Source organism: Plasmodium malariae, assembly GCF_900090045.1.
Source record: "Plasmodium malariae genome assembly, contig: PmUG01_00_47, whole genome shotgun sequence".
In the NCBI taxonomy this organism is placed as follows: domain Eukaryota; phylum Apicomplexa; class Aconoidasida; order Haemosporida; family Plasmodiidae; genus Plasmodium; species Plasmodium malariae.
In genome coordinates this window covers 31875-53350 of record NW_021638321.1, presented here as the reverse complement: position 1 = coordinate 53350, position 21476 = coordinate 31875, and the positions used below count along the sequence as shown (strand labels likewise).

Sequence of the window (21476 nt, the reverse complement as noted above, 5' to 3'; positions counted from 1 at the left end):
TAACCAACATTTTTTAAGTGATTTATTTAAATATTCTAAATATAAACATAATTGCAAGTTAAATCGTATTTTTGTTAATAATTACATATAATAAAAAATATGCTCAAAAAAATTGAATTCCTAAAAAAAAATTAGTAATTTTATTTAATGTTGGTTAAACAAAATAATTAATTCATTATATTTTAATTACACTTTGCGATGTATATACATAATTAAATTTGTATTTAAATATACATTATATATATATTTATGTCCTTATTATATTTCACTACCAATATTATCATATTAATGACGAAGTAACAGTAAAAAAGTCTGCATCGTCATATATAATTGAAAATAAAAATATATATATTTTTCAAATATTTGTAATTTCAATATAAAAAATATGAATTTTTAAAAGTGCATATTTTTAATGTATGCATTATTTTTTTAGTTTAATTGTTAAAATTCTAAATTCTATTTTTGATGAAAATATTGCTTATAAATTTGATAAATGATAAGGCCTCGTGGAGAAAGAAAGCATATGGAAATTATAATTTATATATTAACTATATTTAATAATATTAAAATTTTTGTTTATTTCGAAAAAAAATAAAAATTCCATTTTATACTGATACTTTTTATTTTTTACTTATATTTAGGGAAATATAAAATGAATTTGAGTAATATTCAAAATTTTTTTAATTTTACCTACACCATTTAGTTTTTCAATATCTATAAATTTTCATAAGTGCATATAATATTATTATATTTACCGAAATGCATTTCATATTTTAATTATTATAAAAATTTATAATAGTTCTAAGACCAAGAAGAAAATTTTTATTTTTTAAAGGTTTATATGAAATAAAATGGATTTTATTAATTCTTCTCATTTTTACAATATTAAAGTTATTATAATTAGAAATCTTTATAATTAGTACGAAACAAAAATTTTTACTTGTTTTTTTTGAGGTTTTTTTTTAAAAGAACTTTTATGTTTTATTAATCTCTATCTTCATGAGTTAATGTTATACATATATAAAAATATAAAAAAAATAAAATGAAAAAATGATTAGGTTATATCTTTTACAGTTAAAATATAAGAATACTAAAGCGGTAGTAAAATCTGCGCGAATAACATTTTTAAATTAAAAATGATAATATATGAAAAAATTATAGAATAATTCAATCAATTTTTTTATGTTATATTTTGATTACTATAAGAAAAATTATGTAATATGTATATATATATATATGTTTGTTGCTTACGGTTTATGTCATAATAAATGATAGATTAAAGTACTTATCTTAATTATTATTATATGTTTTTTGTTATCTTTGAAATATTATAAAATAGAACATTATATTTGTTCTATTATCATTATAAATAAATAATATTTAAGAGTTATATTTGAAATAAATTTATTGGAAAATATAAAATTTTATACAAAATAATACTTCATTTAAAATTTTTATATAAATAACAATTTATTCTTGAATATATATATAATATGAAATTAATGCAAAAAATGTACAAATATCAGCTTTCCTAAGATTTTTAGAATAAAAATCGTTTTTTATTTTTTAAAATATTAAAAGAAGTATTAATAAAAAAATTATATTCTATTATTTCATTGTTAATATTCAACAAAAATTTATGTGCTAAAAAAAAATTTATATTTTAATTTCTTAAGCATTGAAGCAAAAAATATAAATACTAATATGCGTTTTAAATAAAATAAAAACAAATATATATAGGAATATTACAATTTCTCACTGTTAATTTAATAACATTTAGTAGACTTTTTTAAATATGAAGGTAAATATATAATTACACATTAAAGTTTACATAAAAAAATGTTATGAATCAATTTGAATATTATATTGTATATATTATTTGGCATTAATTTTTTAAAACTTTTAATGTAATTGTATTTTCTCACTTTTATCTTGTTTTATTTTTTTATTTTTAATTTTAAGATATTAGGAACAAGTAAGAAAGTTAAAATTTTAGAAAATTTTGATGAAGAATATGAACTTAGCACTTCCGGAACATCATATGTAATTTTAAGTCCAATAAAAGATACATATAAAAATTTATATGAAATTGGTTGTAAGCTTCATAATAATTATAAAAAGAAAGGTACGTTATGTATACTAATAAATGATAGTGTTAGCGATACTGAGCACTGTGAATTATTGAATGAATGGTTAAGTGAAAAAAAAAATCATTATATATTTAATGGTTCTAGTTGTGAAAATAACATAAAATTATGGGAGATATACATTGAGGAATTGTGGAAAGAATTAAAAAATGATACAGGTGACAGTTTTTTATGTGATAGAAAGACAACTAATTATTCTTGTTCTATTTCACTTGAATTGAAGACTATATTATCTGTTAGTTTTACACTTTTGGGAGCATTTCTTATTACTTTTTTTCTTCTGTATAAGGTATTATATAAATTATCGTTAAAAATTATAAAAAGTCCGAACAAAGGTATACTTAATTTTTATTAATATATTATTATTGTTATATATATATAGAATATTTCATTCTTTTTCATTTTATATAATAGTTTAGTCCGCTTGGACCACGGATTCACAATTGTCTAAATAAAAATAAAAGAATAATTGAGAACATAATTCCAGAAGAATCATATGAATTATTAGAAAAATCTTCTGAAAATGAAAATTTATATTCTGAAAACGGAAGAATTTCTATAGGTTATTATTCTGTAGAAAAATAGTAATTTACATTTAATTCTGGATTGGAGTTATATTTTCATTATGATGTAAAAAATGAAACGGTTAATTTTTTGAATATTCTATTATATAGTAAAAAGAATAATAAATAATATAATGAGAATATAACTAACACATGGAAATATTGCACAAATAATATTTTATGCTTATTAATATAGAACCTTAAAGTTGATGCTAATTTTTTTATAACCTATTAGAAATATTACATTATATTATAGATTAGTAAAAAAATATACAATAAATATAATATATTTTATTTAAAAAAATATATATTTCTTCTGCAAAATATTATTATCTATAATTACATTAATTAAATAATTTCATATAACATATAGATAATAGATTTATATGATTATTGTACTTAGTTCAAATTGTAGAAATCACTGTATTTTATGTTACTACAATCTTCAGTAGTTATAATTTTTATGAGATTCGAATTATTACATTAAATTTTAAAAGTAAAAAAAAATAGGTTATAACAATTAATTTGAACAGAACAATTTATAGTAGGGTTTCTAAAATAATTTTAAATAAATAGAAAAAAAGTATTATGAAACATTTTTATTTCCAGTATATGAATAGTATATGTGCAAATGAGTTTACACTATATTTTTTTATAAACTATGATGTATAAATTATGTTATAACGATATATAAACAACATTTATTTTATTTTTTATAAATACAATAATTATTATAATAAATTATATTATTATGTTTTAAAATTTTGTCCTATATTATTCATACATGTGTTCTCCATAAATCAGCTGTTATAATAAATAATATTTATTTCTATTAAGAATGTAAGGAAATGATAACGAATGATTTTAATATATAATTATAGATATATTGTTGTAACATAAATTGTACTATTAATTTTCATGTTATAATTTGCATATCTAGCACAATAGTATTATCATTCTCAAATTATATTAATATTTTTTAAATATTTAATTGTATATTTTTATTTAATTTTAAAACAAATAATTATTTTTATTAGTACATGAATATGGAAAATAGTTTTACTTTTTTATTTATATATATAGAATTAATTTAAATATATATATTTTGTGTAATTATGAATGAGAAAGGTGTCTTTTAAATAGGTAGCAGAAAATAAACAGGATCTATATATATATTGAAAATTTATTATGTTGCGTATTTATTAATATAGCATTATTATATATATATGGGAAATTATTTTTAATATATTGCATTATTTATAATGAGACTATGAAGATATATGAAATGAATTATTTTATGAATAATATTATAAACATATATGCTCCATCCTTAATAATTTAGTAGTTGCTAAAGTTATGTTAGATTTTGTATTAATCTTACTATGAACTTTTAAGAAAACTTAAAATATATTTTCATATAGTTAAATAAATATTACTCTAATAATAAAAAAATTTCTTCCATTATTATTGAATTTGCTGTGTACTATAATTATTTAGTATAAATAATTGCTTCTCATAAGTAGAAATAAATATATAAAAAAACTAAATTGTATTTTTTTTAAAATAAAAAATTTAATGTAAGATAAATCATTAAAAATTAGACAATAGAAAAATAAACTAAATGTTGGATTAATATTTTAATATTTTTGAATACATTTAAAAAATAAAGAACTATGTGAGGAAAGTATCTAGGTAAACCTGAGTGACGTGAAATATATAAAAGTGACAAAGAATTCCGAAAGAGAGTATGATAGGCAAAATAAATATGATTATATACTGTGAAAAATTTTGTCTGATAAATTTACTCAGAATATGAGAAATTGCCATAATTGATATAAAAAAATAAATAAAATTACTTACGAATATGTTAAATAATTCTTAAAAAGTTATGAAGAATAATAGAATAAATTAACAATCAATTACAATTGCAGATGCTCCTTTTTTTTATTATATATTACTGTTTATTAGGATTATAAGAATATCAAATTTATTCTAATAGTGGCTTTGTTATTAAATATGAAAATAAAAATACAAATTATAATATTATTTAGATATAATATAAATGTACATTATTATCAGAAAAAGTTAATTTTAGTATTATTGAATAATTCTTTAACTTAAATAACCTTGAAACTTTTGAATAAATATTATTTGAAATAATAAATAAATGGAATTATGAATATTATATAAGCTAAAATATAAATCATTCTAAGAAATCTATATAATAAAAAAAAATATTTAAATTTAAAAAAAAGAATTCTTTATATAATAATTATTATTCTATCTATGTCACATATTATGTTTCGAATGTGTACAACATGCTAGTAATAAAAATATATATCAACAGGTAATACATTAAAAATAGAAATAAGTTAATTTAATTTATTCCATAATAAAGCATTATAAAAATATATTATTTATGTAATAAATATTGAATAATATGTCAATGCGGATGATAAAAACTTAGGAAAACTTAAATAAAGATAAATCAGTAGTTTAATTTTGTAAACATTTTTTTCTTTCTTTCATTCATTCTTTTTTTTATTAACATTAAATATTATACTATTTTCTGTAAGTAATATAAATATTACATCTAAAAGTTTTTTTCCTTACGATGGGGATTATTGATAGGAAATATCCAAAAGAATTTGTGTAGAAGTTTATCATCTAGAACGAGTAATATGTATCAGATTATTATTTTTGTGTTTTTCTTAATTTATCAATAAGTGGGAAAAAATAAATATTTATTGTTTTACTATTGCGCTTTCGTCATTATTGATTAAATTTATTGTATATATATTTCTTGAATAGTATGATATAACAAAATTATAAGAAAAAAAGATATACATTTTCATAATTGAAATAATAGTGAAATAAATTATTGAAGTTTATTCTCATAATAATGCGTTTAATTCAAGAATTGGTGATTTTTGTTTATTTATTAGAGAAAGAATTATTCTAAATTTAAATATTAATTAAAAACAAGAAATTAAGTAGTAAAATTTTTAATAATTTCATTTATAAGTAATCATATAAATTAAACTTTATTAATAACTGTAATTTTCAAAAATTGTGGTACATAAAAAAGTATTAGTTCTTTTATACCTATAAAATATATATTTCGCAATAAATTTTGTAGTACCGTATAAATTCTGTTTTTTAAATGTATTATAGGATGTAAAATATTTTTTGTGCTCAAAGACAAACGAAAGCATGTGTTACAATGGATATAATACAAAATGTTGTTTTTTTATATATTTTCTATTACCGTTATTATATTTTTAAAGTAATTAACATTTTGTTAAAATTAACTATTTTTTTCAAATTTTATGATTATAAAATATAATTATTCGCAGTATATCATTTTTTAAATTATTAACTATTGTATTAATATATAGATAGATATATTATATATATATTCTCTACATTCTGCGTAGTATATATACTCAATATTTCCACATAATGTGATTTTACTTATTTAACACTTAATTTATACTGAAAAGGATTATTAAAAGAATTATTTAATTAGTGAACTCCTTTAGTTAAATATATTATATATTTTAAATATTTAAGAAACAATTAAAATTATTTTATTTTAATTAATGATATTTTATATTACATATATAGTAAAATTTAAACTAGTTATATGCATTTTACTAAATATGTTAGAAGTAATTATAAAAATAAAATTTTATATATAAATAGCGTTCTTTATCATTAGAAATATATTATTTTAATGTTATTCGCTTGTATATATTAAAATATTAAAAATTTATATGATGGAAAAAAAAATAAAATTACATATTACTGTTAAAATTGTTAAGTTTCTCCTTTTAACTTGGATATGGTATTTTGATAATAACCTGGTGGGCTTATACTATTTAAGGACAGTTATATTATTTATATTTGAAGTGTTTTATATTTACTTATACTGACCTATAGCATTACATTATATATTCATATAAATAATAAATATTTACTGTGTTATTTTAGAGTATATTTAGGAAATCTCTGGATGAGTACTGTTGCTCTAGTAAAAAATTAGATACAAGATATTATCGATCACTAGCAAAATATAAGCTTGATAGTGGTTCAAATAATGTATGTTTAAAAGGAACGTTTCCAAATAATAGACTAAATGAAAAAAGGAATATATATGGTAATGAAGAGGAAGGAAAAGGAAAGAATGAAGAATCCAATAGAGGTTTATTTAATAAGGCGCAATATTATACAGAAGTTATAGACTACAATAAAGGAATATTTGATGGGAAACATTTCCATTTTGAAAGGAAGTGGATAAAAAAAAAAGACTATGATTATTTTCTTGAAAAACGCAGAAGAATTTGTGACATAGGATTAAAAAAAGTAAAATTTAGAAGTTACGGATTTGGCGTTTTCCTTTTTGTTCTTTTTTTCTTGTTGGGAATTGGAATACCCCTGTTACCTAAGTTAAGTTTTTTGGAAAATACATGGAAACTTATTGAAGAATCTACATTATTGAAAGAAATATGTAATAATATAAAAACATTTATGAAGGAAAAACAGCCCTATCTTTATTCAATATTATTTATAGTACTTATGATTATGGTATCCATTATGTTTTTAGTGGGGATTTATAAGATTTTAAGAAATAATGAAAAATATAATAAAATTAAGTTGATTGCTGAGTAAATAAATAATAAGTTATGTATGTTTTTGTATAAATAATTCTTTAATATCAATTAATAATGGTAATGGTTTCAGCGATATACTAATGACATACGTAAATATAATTTTATAAATTCATGTAGGCATAACTGTTTTTTTTTTAATAAACAACAGTAAAAAATAATTTCCTGGATTATTATTTTATATTTTATATTCTAATGTCTTCTAATTAGTATTTTAAATAATTATGTCAAAATAATTGAATATATTTTATATATTGTATATTTTAGAGTATTAAATTATAATTATGTAAAAAACGTATATATTTGCTACAAAATGAATATATAATAGAATAGTTCATATATTGTAATAGAACACTCATAATTTATATATATATTAAAAAGCATTTCTTTCTATTTGATATCTTTCTATACTCTAAAATAATTATTTTTTCACATAATTAAGAAAACGAATTATTGGCATTAAATGAAAAATAAATGTGTTTTTTTTTCATTTAATAAAACTAAGTTAATGTATTATGTTGTTTCGATATATATATGTATATATATATATTTTTAATAAAACTGCACATCATGTTTATTCTATAAAATATGTTTTATGATCAATGTCCAATAAGACATAATTATTGTAAATATGTTTTTTAACTTCAAATTTATTGAGAATTATAGGAATATAATAAAATAATATACTTTATAATTATATGTTATATTTAACATTTTAATATCTTGGGGATTATAAATTATTCCAGTTATGCTTTATACCAATTATTTTATAATTATAGTTATTGTAGCATCAATTTAAGTCATCTAAAATTAATTAAACTTATATGAAATTGAAAATGAATAAATATATTACATGTTTTTTTTATTATTCTTTTTTGTTCAAATATTATGTTAATGAATTTAATTTTATCACGTATTTATAGATATTATGTACAAATATATGTATATTTTTAACTTAAATGTAAATTTCTAAAAAGTTATATATATTTAACAGTTTAAAATATAGTTAGCAATTGAAATAAATATATATTTTTTAAAATTTTTCATTATATGGAGGTAATTATTTATATATATATACTATTTTTTATGCTTGTGTATAAACATATTAAGTAGTGATTTAATATTATCACAAGTTTATATGAAAATATGTATAGTTTAGATTGATTATTAATTTTTTTATAATTATAATGATCATTGTTTAAATAAAATAATAGTAAAAAAAATAATTTTTTTTTTATATGTAATTTATAAATAGAGATATAGAGTTTACCATTCTGAAGTGGGATTCATACTATATCTTTTAAATACTCATAATTTGGATGGTTTTATTATCAGTAAACATTTTTAGTATAGGATTATTAATAAACTCGTGTCATTATATTACGTTAACTTATAAGATTAAACCTGAAATTACTAGTTTATTATTATACTTACGCAGTTGTTTATTTAATTGTACATTATAAAAATTAGTTCAATAATTATGATAAAAAAAATACATGACTAAGCATATTACATATTTTTATTCTTGAATAATTAATCTTAAATACTATTCCAACAAGATCATTCTGATATTAGCACAGTTCATGAAAAAAATTTTGTATGTTTTATTTCTTTTGCTATTCTTTTTTCATTTTTTTAATTATATTTCTTCTATATATGTATATATCAAAAAATGAAAAAAGAAGAAAAAATGAAGTAGTAGAATTTGGAAATATTGAAGTTACAACTAGTGATATATATTAAAAATAATTAAAAATTCTATTTTTTTTTATATATTATACAAAATTAAAATATTATAATTCAATTACCTATATATATATATATATTATTTTATATGTTTGGTAGTATATTATAAAAACTATTTTTTAATTATATTACAGATCATAATGTAGTTCATGATTACATGGAAACTTATGAAAGTGCTATAAAAAATATAATACAATGAATTGTAAAAAAATATTTTTTTATCTTTGTATTATTACTACTATTGCATTATCATAATACTTAATATTATAAAAAAATAACTTTATATATTGCCAAAATACAGTATTTTCATATTAGAATTATTAATAAAAAAACATTTATTAATATATTTGTTATTATCTCAACATATAGAACAGAGTATTCTCTATGTTATATACATACTATATTATATATATTCTATACCTTCCATATTCAATATATTCCATATATTATATGTATCATAGTCTGTATATAACATATTTTAAATTAATTCAGTTTTCAGAAAAATTAAGCATTCTTATATTTTTATTGTTTTACATTATTTAGTAGAAGGATTAATAATATAATTATTGAATTAATCTACTGTATTAAAAAATTATATCATATATCTCAACATTTATGCATGAATTAAAAATGTTTTATTTTAATATGAATTAATTTTTATTTTAAATACCCATAAGATAGAAATTATATAATACATTATTAAAGTTATTCTTCTTTATCATTGTTATAAACAAGATTATAGTTATATATAATTTATTATGTTTCGACAAAAGAATAAATGAAAACAGGGAAGAAAATTAAATAAATTATATATTTTACTTCATCATTTGAAGAATACTATCTTAATCTTAATATTTAAGTTACTGAATATATATAATATTAAAAATGTATATAATGGAAAGAAGTACTATTATAACCGTATTTATTAAAATTTCTTTGTTTATCCTTATTACATGGACATGCCAATTTAACAATGATCTGGTATTATTATATTACTTAGCCGTATATAAATAATTCATTTTTTCTTGTTTTATTTCTACTAATACTTTTTTTAGAATGAAGTTAACTATACTTTAAATAAAAACTATTTAATTTTTTTTAGTGCATATTTAAGAAAAATATGGTAAATAATTACATACATGATAGAAAATTAACTACAAAAAGTTATAGAATACCATCAAAAAGTATACAAGATAAATATTTATGTATTGAAGGGTTAAAGGACGAAGTAGGAAATAATAGAATACGCGTAGTAAATAGAATGTCTAATAATGAAAAGAGGGATCTAGTAAAAAGAAAACAATTAAATGGTAATTCATCAGAATGTGAACGGGGCATTAAACAAACTATGAAAAATAAATCTAATATATTTGAAACAAAAAAATATTCTTATCTTGAAAAAAAAATATTCAAAGAACTAGATTATATATATTTTCTTAAAAATAACAGGACAATTAGTGATAAAACTTATAAAAAAATAGTGCGTAAAAAATTAGCATTACGAATTTCCTTACCTTTAGTACTGTTATTATTATTGTTATTGTCACTCATATTAGATTTTTCTGGTTCTTATGGGCTTAGAAAAGGATTGTTTAAAATATTGAATGTTGCTTCAATAGGGTGGTACGCTAAGTTACAAGATTTTCTTAAGAATTCTACTTTAGGTGTGTTTTTTAAGTTAGTGGTAAAAGAAGAAGTTAAAGAAGTAAATAATGTTGTAAGGGGGGGAGTTAGGAAAGTAAAGATTGTGCAAGTAGATTGGGTAATGCAGTTTATGGAATTTTTAATATATTTTACACTTTTCTTTATATTATTTGTCACAATTATAACGGCGGTTATTTACCACCATAAAAAAGTTAAGAAATTTCAAAAAATTAAGTATAGAAAAAGGTAAAATGAATAACAAAAAATATTTCTTTTTCTGTAATGTAGTATTTAATTTGAAACAATATACGTAATATCCTTAATAATATGATTAATAAATAAGCTCAGAATTACTTAATTTTTGTAGTTACTAATACTTATAACTATACTTTTTGGTATAAAACAATAAAATATATTTGTTCTTAGTTTTTTAGTACGTTTGAAGAATCTAACGCTTTACAATTTGTATTATAAATTACAGTTTTGTCCTAAATAAGCATAGTGCCTTCATATATCTATTTTTATATTTAAATAGATTTTCATAAAAAATATATGTGTATTAAAATAAATATATATTAAAATAATTAATATAGTTTGATTGAAGTGCAATAATTTATAAATGATATAAAAATTGTTACTTTATGTTTTTATTTTTTTCTAATATAAATTAATTATTTTTTCAGTTTATTAAGAAAATGTATTAAAAATTTTATATTTGTAACAAATATTTTATCTTTTATATTTAGTAAAATGATAGTAATTATATATCGTTGTATTGATATTTATATATATATATTTTTTTTAATAAAGAGAAAACTTGATATTTACTATATAAATTATATTTTATTGGAAATAAGTTATGAAAATACTTATTTTAAAATGATTTTTAATGTAATTTAATTCTTTGTGCATGATATAGATTTGAAGTTATAAATAAATAAATAATAATAATAATAATATCTTTATTAAATGACGATTATTTATAATTGCTTGAGGACTTATTGTTTCCATATTTACACAATTAAATGAAGAATTAGAAGAATTTATTATATATTTTTGGTACTTATTATTGTAATTTATTTAATTTAGAATAAAATATTTATATATACAATATAATGTAAATTTATGAAAAAACGAAGTACATAATTTTTTTTATTTTTTTACGTGATTCAAAAGTTAATGTATGAATTAGATGCAATCACATATTATTTGAGAATATGAATAAATTATTTATCATTCTTTTCCATAATAGTGCAATTTTTAAAATGTGTATAGATCTGAGAAATGCTATATTCTTTTTACTGGTACGTAAATAAATATGTAATTTCTACAATATATAATAATATGAAGGAACGTTATATATATAGTATTTTTATATCTGTAAATATATTAAGTAATGAATTAATATGATTTTAAGGGTATATAAAAATACACATAGTTTATGATGATATTAATAATTCATTTATATTTATTACTATTATTTTTTTTTTTAAATGAAAATTAAAAAAAGTTATATTTTTATATACATAATTCGTAAATATATGATATTGACTTTTTGGTTATATAAATTTTAATTGAGTTTATTTAAAAATTAATTTATATTAGTTTTACATGTTTTAATTAAATAACTGTAAATTATGAATTTTATGTACAACAATTCTTTAGTAAATTTAATGATTATAAATCCTCTATTCAATTTGACTTTATATAGATTCAAATGAAATTGTAATATTAATATATATTTTAATTATCTCACTTTAATATACACTTTAAATTATTATTTTATCAATTAAATAGAAAATGAAAATGTTTTGTTTTTTGCAAAAATATAATTAAGGCGTGGAAAAAGTTAGAGTAACATATATGGGTTATTCTGAATGGTTAAAGTGAATAGATTACTAATATTTAATTTAGTGTAAAATATATATATATATAGGTGTTTTTAGTTAATATTTAGTAAGTTTGTATTTTATTAAAATATTTATTCATATATGTATAATATATATGCACATGTATGTAAAATAATCTTTTACGATAATATATTTTTTTTTTTTTGAGCAAAATTTTCTGAGCCGTTTATAAATAATTATATGCACATATTAGCAAATAATATATATCACATATGTAAGTGCATTTATAAAGAATCATATAGGTTATAATTTATATTATCTTTTTTATCTAAATATTTTGTTTCTCTCTTTTATCTCTTATATAAATTATCTCCTTTTAACTTTCTTTTTCACTTTTATTTATTGTAATTAATTTTTAAACAATAATTATTAAAAATAAAAACAAAATGTTGAATTTTAAGTAAACTAACTTGTATAGGAATATTCATAAAGAAGGAAAAAGCTAAATTACGATTTTATTATGGTGAAGAACTCATTGAAATATGAATAGAAAATTAAGATGTTATGATAATGGTAATTTATGCATGTTAAGTGTATATGTCTAGGTGTTTTGTTTTGTCGATATATTATTCGTTGTACCCTTAAATAATAAAGGAGTATGCATAGAAATATTTTAGAACAACGGAAAATAAAGTATAGAAACTATTAACAAGATGTACATTGTGAGACTAGCAATACGAATATAGTGGTAAATAAACTTACTTTTTTTTAGGTTACTTATGTCTCTATGAGAACGATATAATCCTCATAAACAATAGTTATGATAAAAAAAAAGAGAACGAAGAAAAATGAAAACGAGAACTGAGAAAACAAACGAAAGTAAAACCAGAACAAATGAAAAAAGAATCATAAAAAAAAAAAAACAAAATAACATAAAGTATAACTATGTATGATAACAAATATATAAGTGTAACACACATTTTAAAATATATATTTTTTTTTTCACTTTGTTTTCTATTGTGAGTGGACAATTAGAAAGATATTCTTCCAAAAATATAAGACAGATATAAATATAAATATTTAATACAAAAAATAAATGAAAAAAAAAAAATAAAATAAAAGTGAAGAGTAAATGTTCACATTATTTTTTTACTTTATTCTCTCTTGTCTTTGTATATGAAGATAAAAAGGTATGAAAATAAATTTGTAATTATGTATTCCGTTGTGATTTGGGAATATAAAAAATAAAATCTATTATGTTCTAAATTTGTTTATGTATTTTTTATGTTGCTACATCATGTACATGTATGTTTACATGCATATGTGTATATATATGCATACATTCCTAGGATGATGAGTGCACTTACTTTTTTCCGCATATATACCTTTCTATGTTTCATATAATGTATATTTATTTTTATAACTGGTAAAATACTTTGCATTATTTTGTACTGTTTCTAAAGAGTTTCATGCAAGATTTTTCTCATGCACATAGTTCTCATAATAAAATTAGAACAAATACATGAAATAAAATGCACATTATACAACATTATTTATCTAATTCCCCTTACTATATCATTTTAGGAATTTCATAATATAACTAAGTGTCATATGCATATGTGTCAAATTTTTTTTATGTTATTGTCCTTATAAGAAGAATACATTTATAAAGAATCTAATGTGAACATAGATAATTTAAAACAAAATAAATTGGACAATATATTTATTGTTGAGCTGTAATTTCATTAAGATAAATAAATAAAATATTTTGAGAATACAATTATGTATATGTATATTCTTAGAATAGTATTATTCATTAGTTTATGATTATTTATGCCCATAACAAGCACTTATATATGTATATATTTTCTTTTTTTTTCATGATCTATCTTTTGGTTTGTTAGAATATTTACGTTGGAAAGTCGCATATGAGTGCATATACACACAGATTTATATGCAAAGGCTTGTATGGTGGAATTTTGTTTATAAGTATTTAAACATGTTAGTACCTTGCATAACTACATTGTAGATGAGTCTATGTAAACATTTAAGTATATAGGATAGAATGCGTAAGTTAATAAAATTCTGATATATGACAAGGGATAATATCAACAATGTATGAAGTTCTACAAAATAGTTATTCCACTTAAAAATATTAATAAAGAAACGGGGCATGAAAAACTATGTAAACTTCCTAAAGAGAGCATTGTTTAAATTTATTAGTTACAGAGGAATTTCCTTTAACAGCAGTCCCACTTTATATTTAGTCAAAAGTGCAAGCGTACTTTTTATTAACCTTATTAAAGATTCCAATACGGATTTTTGAGTAGTTTATTTGTAGTGAGAACTATAAAAGCCAATACACGACCTTAATGTAAAGGTATAAAGGAAAAACATAAAAGATATAAGTTTGTTGTAGTTCCGAGGACAAAGTTTATGTAAACACATATATATACATATGAGTAAAATGAACTTATGTATGTACGAACATGTTTATAATATTCAACACGAATAAAGAAATTTGTAAGAAAACATACGCATGTAATAATAAAAAGCTTGCATCAATAACACATACAGGAAAATTTACATATGAAGTATTAATTCAATTGGAACTTAAAAAAAAACAAAATTATACCATATTTTCTATAATTTTTTTTTATTTTTGTAAAAATTATATTAGATTAATATAAATAAAGTTATTTGTAATATGAAACTATTATATATATTTAAAATAAAAAAAATCACTTAAAAAAAAATAAAAGTCAGCTAAATTTTAGACTAGAATGTAAGAAGCGTCGATGAAGCTCGTAATTGTCCTCATTCTATATATTGTTTTAGCTTATATACGTTTGTTTTAAAATACTTCAGTAGCAATCACAGTAGCATTCGTGCTGTAAAAACTATCTACTAGTTATATTATAAAGATTATTGTAAAAATATTATTTAATGAAACAACAGGAAAATTATAATTTCACTGACAATATATTTGTCATACATTAATTAATTTTTAAGAGAAATATTAAAATACAAAAAATAATATGTCTTATTATTATTATAACATTAACAACACGTTATATTAAAATAAGCCTGAAATTTAATTTTAAATATTATATTTATAAAAAATCATTAATACAATGGTATTATATCTAAAATAATTTAAAGTATTAAGGGATTAATATAAATATATATATGTGAATTAATGGATACATATCTAAAATAAACACATGTAATTAATAATGCTATTCACTTATGTTGAATGGATTCACCTGTGACCTAATTACATATTTCAAGAAAAATAAAAATTATTTATAGTTGATTCTTTTATTTTACCTAATATGCACAATTAATTTAAATTTTTTTCAATATTTATAATAAATGCAGTATGAATATAATAATATAGAAAAAACTGATGTTCTAAAAACTACAATTACTTTTAATTACAAGAAGTTTTAGAAAACAATAAATGGAAGGTTATTTGTTTATATAATATTTATTGTTATGTAGCCTTTCTATTAGATATTATTATTTATTAAGGGATGTTATACTTTTTTATATAACCACAAATTGTAAATTTTTACAAAGTGCTATCAGCATGAAAAACTTATATAAATGTTTAAAATGAAAAATCATTTTGTATATATTTATATCAATATATTTACTCTTTGAATACGAAAACACAAAATAAATAAATAATTATCTTGTTTTTGTTAAATAGCATAGGATAATATGCATTATGTAACATATTAAAAACATAAAGTTTTTATATATTCTTCTGAAATAACATAAAAGCTCTAATTCAATATAATATTTGCTTTAATATTTATAATAAATTAATAAAAAGTATATGCACTGTTATCTTTTCTATAAAGTTTTCAATATGAAAATAAATTCAATATATAATTTCTTAAATTGTATTGCATGTTATTTAACACATGATCTTTTCGTATTTCTTATCTAAATCATTTAGATCTTAAATTATTTTATATATAATATTTGTTTTTATATTAGTTTTAATTCTTTTAATTATCATAATTCCTAGAACTGTTTTTTTTACTACATTTACTTTTTTTCTGTTTATTTAAAATTACCTTTTCTGTATAACCTATAAATTTATACTTTTTCTCAAAAAAATAAAAGAAAAAAAAAATATAAATTTAATGATCCTTAAATCTAATAAATTTTATTTTAGTAGCAAAAAAAAATACAGTTTTTTAAATAACATAAAAATTTTATTGTTTCTAAGAGATTTGTATATTTTGAATATATACAATTGTTTAAACGGATAATAATTTTTGAAACATCAAAATTTGTGAATTAAATATTAGAAAGGAATTTTTAATTCTTGTACGAATGTACTATATGTCGTAGATATATGGCACTTGTTAGATTATAATTTATACTATGAAAAAATAATTTGTTTTTTTTTAATTTTTTTTTTATCCTATGAATTCTATTAGATGTTATTCAATGATTCGTGTTTTTTCAGTTATTTAATAATATTTAAAGGTATAATATACTTATATATCTAATCTTATCATTAGAAAACTGAGCAAAATATTAAAAACTATGTGTATTATATATGCTGATATATGTACTATTACCGTATAATTTTTATTGTAATTTAAAAATAAAATATTTATGTACTAACAATCTATTTTTTGTGAAATGTATTTATGGAAATGGTTTAGAATAGTTCTGTAATAGTATTATTATACATTTACGAATATATGTATATTTTGAGAATTTATTAATAGAGTTAGTTTTAAAAAAGTTGATTTATTTTTACTTTGCTTTTTGTATAAATAACTTTATCGGAAATATTTACGAAAATATTTTTAAAATGTTCTTTTCCTTCTTTTTACATTATATTTGTATTTTATTTATGTAAGTCATATTTTTTTAAAAAATAAAATAAAACAACATTAGATATAATTATACATTATAACACTATTATGCAAAAAGGAATGAATTTTGTACTAACGTACATATATTATAAATTAAATAATTCTAACTAGAATGAAAAAAATAAATATTTTACTACACTTAAAACTCTTAAATTAACCCCTTTCATTTGTATATTTACTTATTTCAGTAGTGAGATATATTAATATAACAGCAATTTTGCTTTATTTTTTTTTATCTATTTCTCCTTTTGTATAAGTATATACCTATAATGAAATTTCTTTTATGAGTAATTAAATTAATCAAATTATAAATATTAAAAATATTTTCCTTTTATTGTATTATAGCTTCATATACTTCTAAATAATTATATCCGTGAAAAAGTACCGCTAGATTTAAAAAGTGATACATTATTATCAGAATATGTGGGGTGTACAAATAATGTAGGATTAGATAAATTTTAATTGGATTTTAATATAATTTTTCCAAAAGTACAGATGATAACGCTGAATTATATATAATGCAAATAGTTAATGAAAATATAATGATAATTGAAATTTTGTATATCAAATATCATACAAGAATGGACATGCGTTATATAAAAGTCATTTTCAGTGATAAATATATTATTGTTGGTAAGTTAAAATAAATGAGAGGTTTTTCTTCATATAAATACAGGAAATGTACCGATACTGCCAAGAAATAAAGATTAAAATATTGTATATATTTGAGTAGCGTTTTATAGTTTAATATGAAGGAATACATTCTATCATTGTATTTTTTTTTACTTCTTTTATTTCTTATCCCATTAAGTAATTCTTTATATTTTAAGATATACGTAATAAGATGATTATATAATTTTGAACGGAGTGAAATATTGTATTACATTTAGTTATTTTTTAAGTATTTTAATAGTTATTTGTGCATTGATAAAATTCTTAAAATAAGCTGCTGAAACAGAAGGAAATGAAATATAAACATACTTATAATTAAAATATGGTTTTTAAAAATAATCATTTGCATACACAAAATGAAAATTTACCTTATTATTAACAAAATTTTGTTATTAAAAAAATAAATTCTTCTATATCTGTATATTTTTTTTTCTTCATCCTATATAATAAGAAAATGTATATTAATAAATAAAAGTAAAAATATGGACATTTATTATTTTTATCAATATAAATATCTCTACATTTATTTTCTTATTATAATTTATTCTTTTGAGGTAATATAGTGTTCTGATTTAATATAAATATATATGTATATTGGGGAGAGATACATAAAGATGTTAAATAGTTTTTTATCAATTTTGGCAAAAACAATATTTGCTTTATAAGAAAGCATTATATGTGCATATATTTAATGTGGATTTACATTTTAATAAATTAGTGATATTTCAATTTAATATAGAAAATCACAATCTGTATAAATACTCTGAACAAGTAAGACAATTTATATATTTATAAATTTTTTTTTTACCTTTTTTTTAAGGTTGTAACTAATTATTTGAATAATTTTTTTTAATACATATAATATATACTACATCTAATTTTAATAAATTACATTGTTCTTTATTTTACAAAACAGAACAATTGCTCTATTTGTTCTCATATGTATTTTTTATTTAAAGGTACACATAATAAATATTCTACATTAAAAAATTATTATAATATATATGTGTTTTTTCTTAATTTATTTGATGTAAGAATATTTCTACTATATATTTAGGTTTGTTTTATATTTCAATTATGAAATTATGATTATGTAATAAAATAATTATTTTTTAAAAATGAATTATTAAATGTATATTATCAACTTTGTAATTCATGAAGATTTATATTTAAGTGAGTTCCTTAAAGAATATTTATTATTTTACGTTTTAGTTTATGTGGTTCTTGGAGTTAATACTTTCTTATGAAAATTAATTAAACATAAATGATAAAATATATTGATAGTAAAATGTTATATTTATTTTTATAATTGGCATAGTTAAACAGCAACGTTATTCCTCTAGGAATATTCACATGTTATTACATTCATGCAACAATGACTATGTATATATATAAATAATTATAATTTTTTAACTATATTTTTTCTAAATACATATGTTAAATAAAAAAAAAAAGAAAAAAAAATATATGTGCATAAATTTACAAACTTTGCATTTGGTAATAAGAGTATAAGGTATATGTAATTAAAATGTTTAAGGTTCAAATATTATATTAAAAAAAACATAGATCATTTCTTATTTACCTCTGAAACGTATACGTTTTTATTAGCATAAATATTTTGTTATATATTTGATTATTAAAATTTATTATAATACATAAAAAGATTCATAGGTTAACGTAGTAACTAATGCTAATAATACATATAAAATAAAAAAAAAAATTGTACAAAATGTTATTTTCTTGACTTACTATAATTATTATTACACTGTTATAAGAGTTAATTTTATTTTAGCAATAACAAATTTTTTCAAACTGTAATTTTTATAAAATTATAATTATTAATGTTTAACCTTTTTTGAAATTATTAATTATTCTTACAATATAGAGAACAGTGTATTATCTATATTCTCTATATTCTATATAAACTCAATATTTGGAAATATTAAGAAGTCATATATATTTTAGTTATTAATTTTGAAAAGAATCAATAAAAAAGAATTTTGATTATTTTATTATATTAAATAAATAATTTATATATATTCAATATTTATTAATGAATTCAAATTATATTATTTTTATTGATATTTTCTTTCTTTGTCTCTGTTGCAAAAGGAAATTCAATTACATACTTTTTATTATGTTTTTGCGATAAAAAAGTAAAATATAAATATAAGTAAATGAATAGATATAGTATCCTTTATAATTAAAATAAAATTATATTATTTTCAATTGTCTCCAATCTCAGTATTTTACGTTTTTAATGTTTTATATCATGGAACAAAAAATTAAAACCCTTTTATTTTTTAAAGTTTCTATGTTTATCCTTTTAAGTTGGATATATCATTTTTACATTTTTAAGGTAAGGTAATAATATTTAGAGGTATTTGTATTACATTTTTTGTGTTTTGTTTTTGTTAGTACTTTTTCATAGTGTAAAATTATTCATTTGTTTAAATCAAACATTTTTTTTTGTTTTTTTTAGAGTACGTATAGTAAACTTTTGGTTGAATGCTATAATCATCATAGAATATTATATAGAACAAATTATCGTATACTAGCAATATATAATCAGGATAAGGATTCATGTGTTGTATGTTTAAGAGAACAGATACCAAATGGAGGAAACGATAAAAAAGGAATAACTAACAATGATAAGTGTTCCACAGAGAAAAAGAAAATATTAAACGGAAGTTTACCACAAAGTGCAAGAGGACGCAAAAAAGATATAAAAAATAAATCATATTTATTTGAAACAAAAAAATATTCGTATTTAGAAAGAAAGATATTCAAGGATCTTGATTATGAAAATTTTCTTAAAAATAACAAGACAATTAGCAATAAAGTTTACAAAAAAATTATACGTAAAAAACTCGTATCACTAAATTCACCTTTTATGTTATTGTTTTTATTGTTATTAATAGGATTTATATTAGATTTATATGTTAATTGTGGGCTTATACGTGGGATGGTTAAGACATTGACTTTAATTGTACCTGGATGGTTTGGTCACTTAAATAATATGTTGAAGACCTCCAATTTAAGTTGGTTGTTCCAGTCTACGGAAAAAGTACAAGATTTAATAAAGAAATTATTCAGAACTAGTCGAAGTGGACCATGGAATGTACAGATGGTAGATGAATATACTTATGTTCCGTATTTTTTTGTCTTAGTTATATATATTATACCTTTAATTATATTAGGTATCACACTTATATTAGGAGTTTTTTATTATCATAAGAAAGTTATGAAATATGAAAAAATTAAATTAAGGAAAATATAA

General features: G+C 18.7%; 4 protein-coding genes across 4 annotated transcripts; all 4 read left to right on the top strand.

Annotated features, from left to right (window-relative positions):
* Positions 1-1795: 1795 nt before the first annotated feature.
* On the top strand, positions 1796-2732 carry PmUG01_00076200 (PIR protein; the record flags this gene model as incomplete). The annotated part of the gene is made up of 3 exons (XM_029006444.1): positions 1796-1801; positions 1963-2436; positions 2562-2732. 3 exons carry the CDS (start codon positions 1796-1798, stop codon positions 2730-2732), a joined length of 651 nt encoding a protein of 216 aa, XP_028859248.1.
* Positions 2733-6489: 3757 nt separating this feature from the next.
* On the top strand, positions 6490-7381 carry PmUG01_00076100 (fam-m protein; the record flags this gene model as incomplete). Its single annotated transcript, XM_029006433.1, has 2 exons — positions 6490-6576; positions 6704-7381. 2 exons carry the CDS (start codon positions 6490-6492, stop codon positions 7379-7381), a joined length of 765 nt encoding a protein of 254 aa, XP_028859247.1.
* Positions 7382-10011: 2630 nt separating this feature from the next.
* On the top strand, positions 10012-11020 carry PmUG01_00076000 (fam-l protein; the record flags this gene model as incomplete). Its single annotated transcript, XM_029006422.1, has 2 exons — positions 10012-10128; positions 10229-11020. The coding sequence occupies 2 exons, from the start codon at positions 10012-10014 to the stop codon at positions 11018-11020; spliced, it is 909 nt and encodes a 302-aa protein (XP_028859246.1).
* Positions 11021-20468: 9448 nt separating this feature from the next.
* PmUG01_00075900 (fam-l protein) lies at positions 20469-21476 on the top strand (the record flags this gene model as incomplete). Its single annotated transcript, XM_029006411.1, has 2 exons — positions 20469-20555; positions 20679-21476. The coding sequence occupies 2 exons, from the start codon at positions 20469-20471 to the stop codon at positions 21474-21476; spliced, it is 885 nt and encodes a 294-aa protein (XP_028859245.1).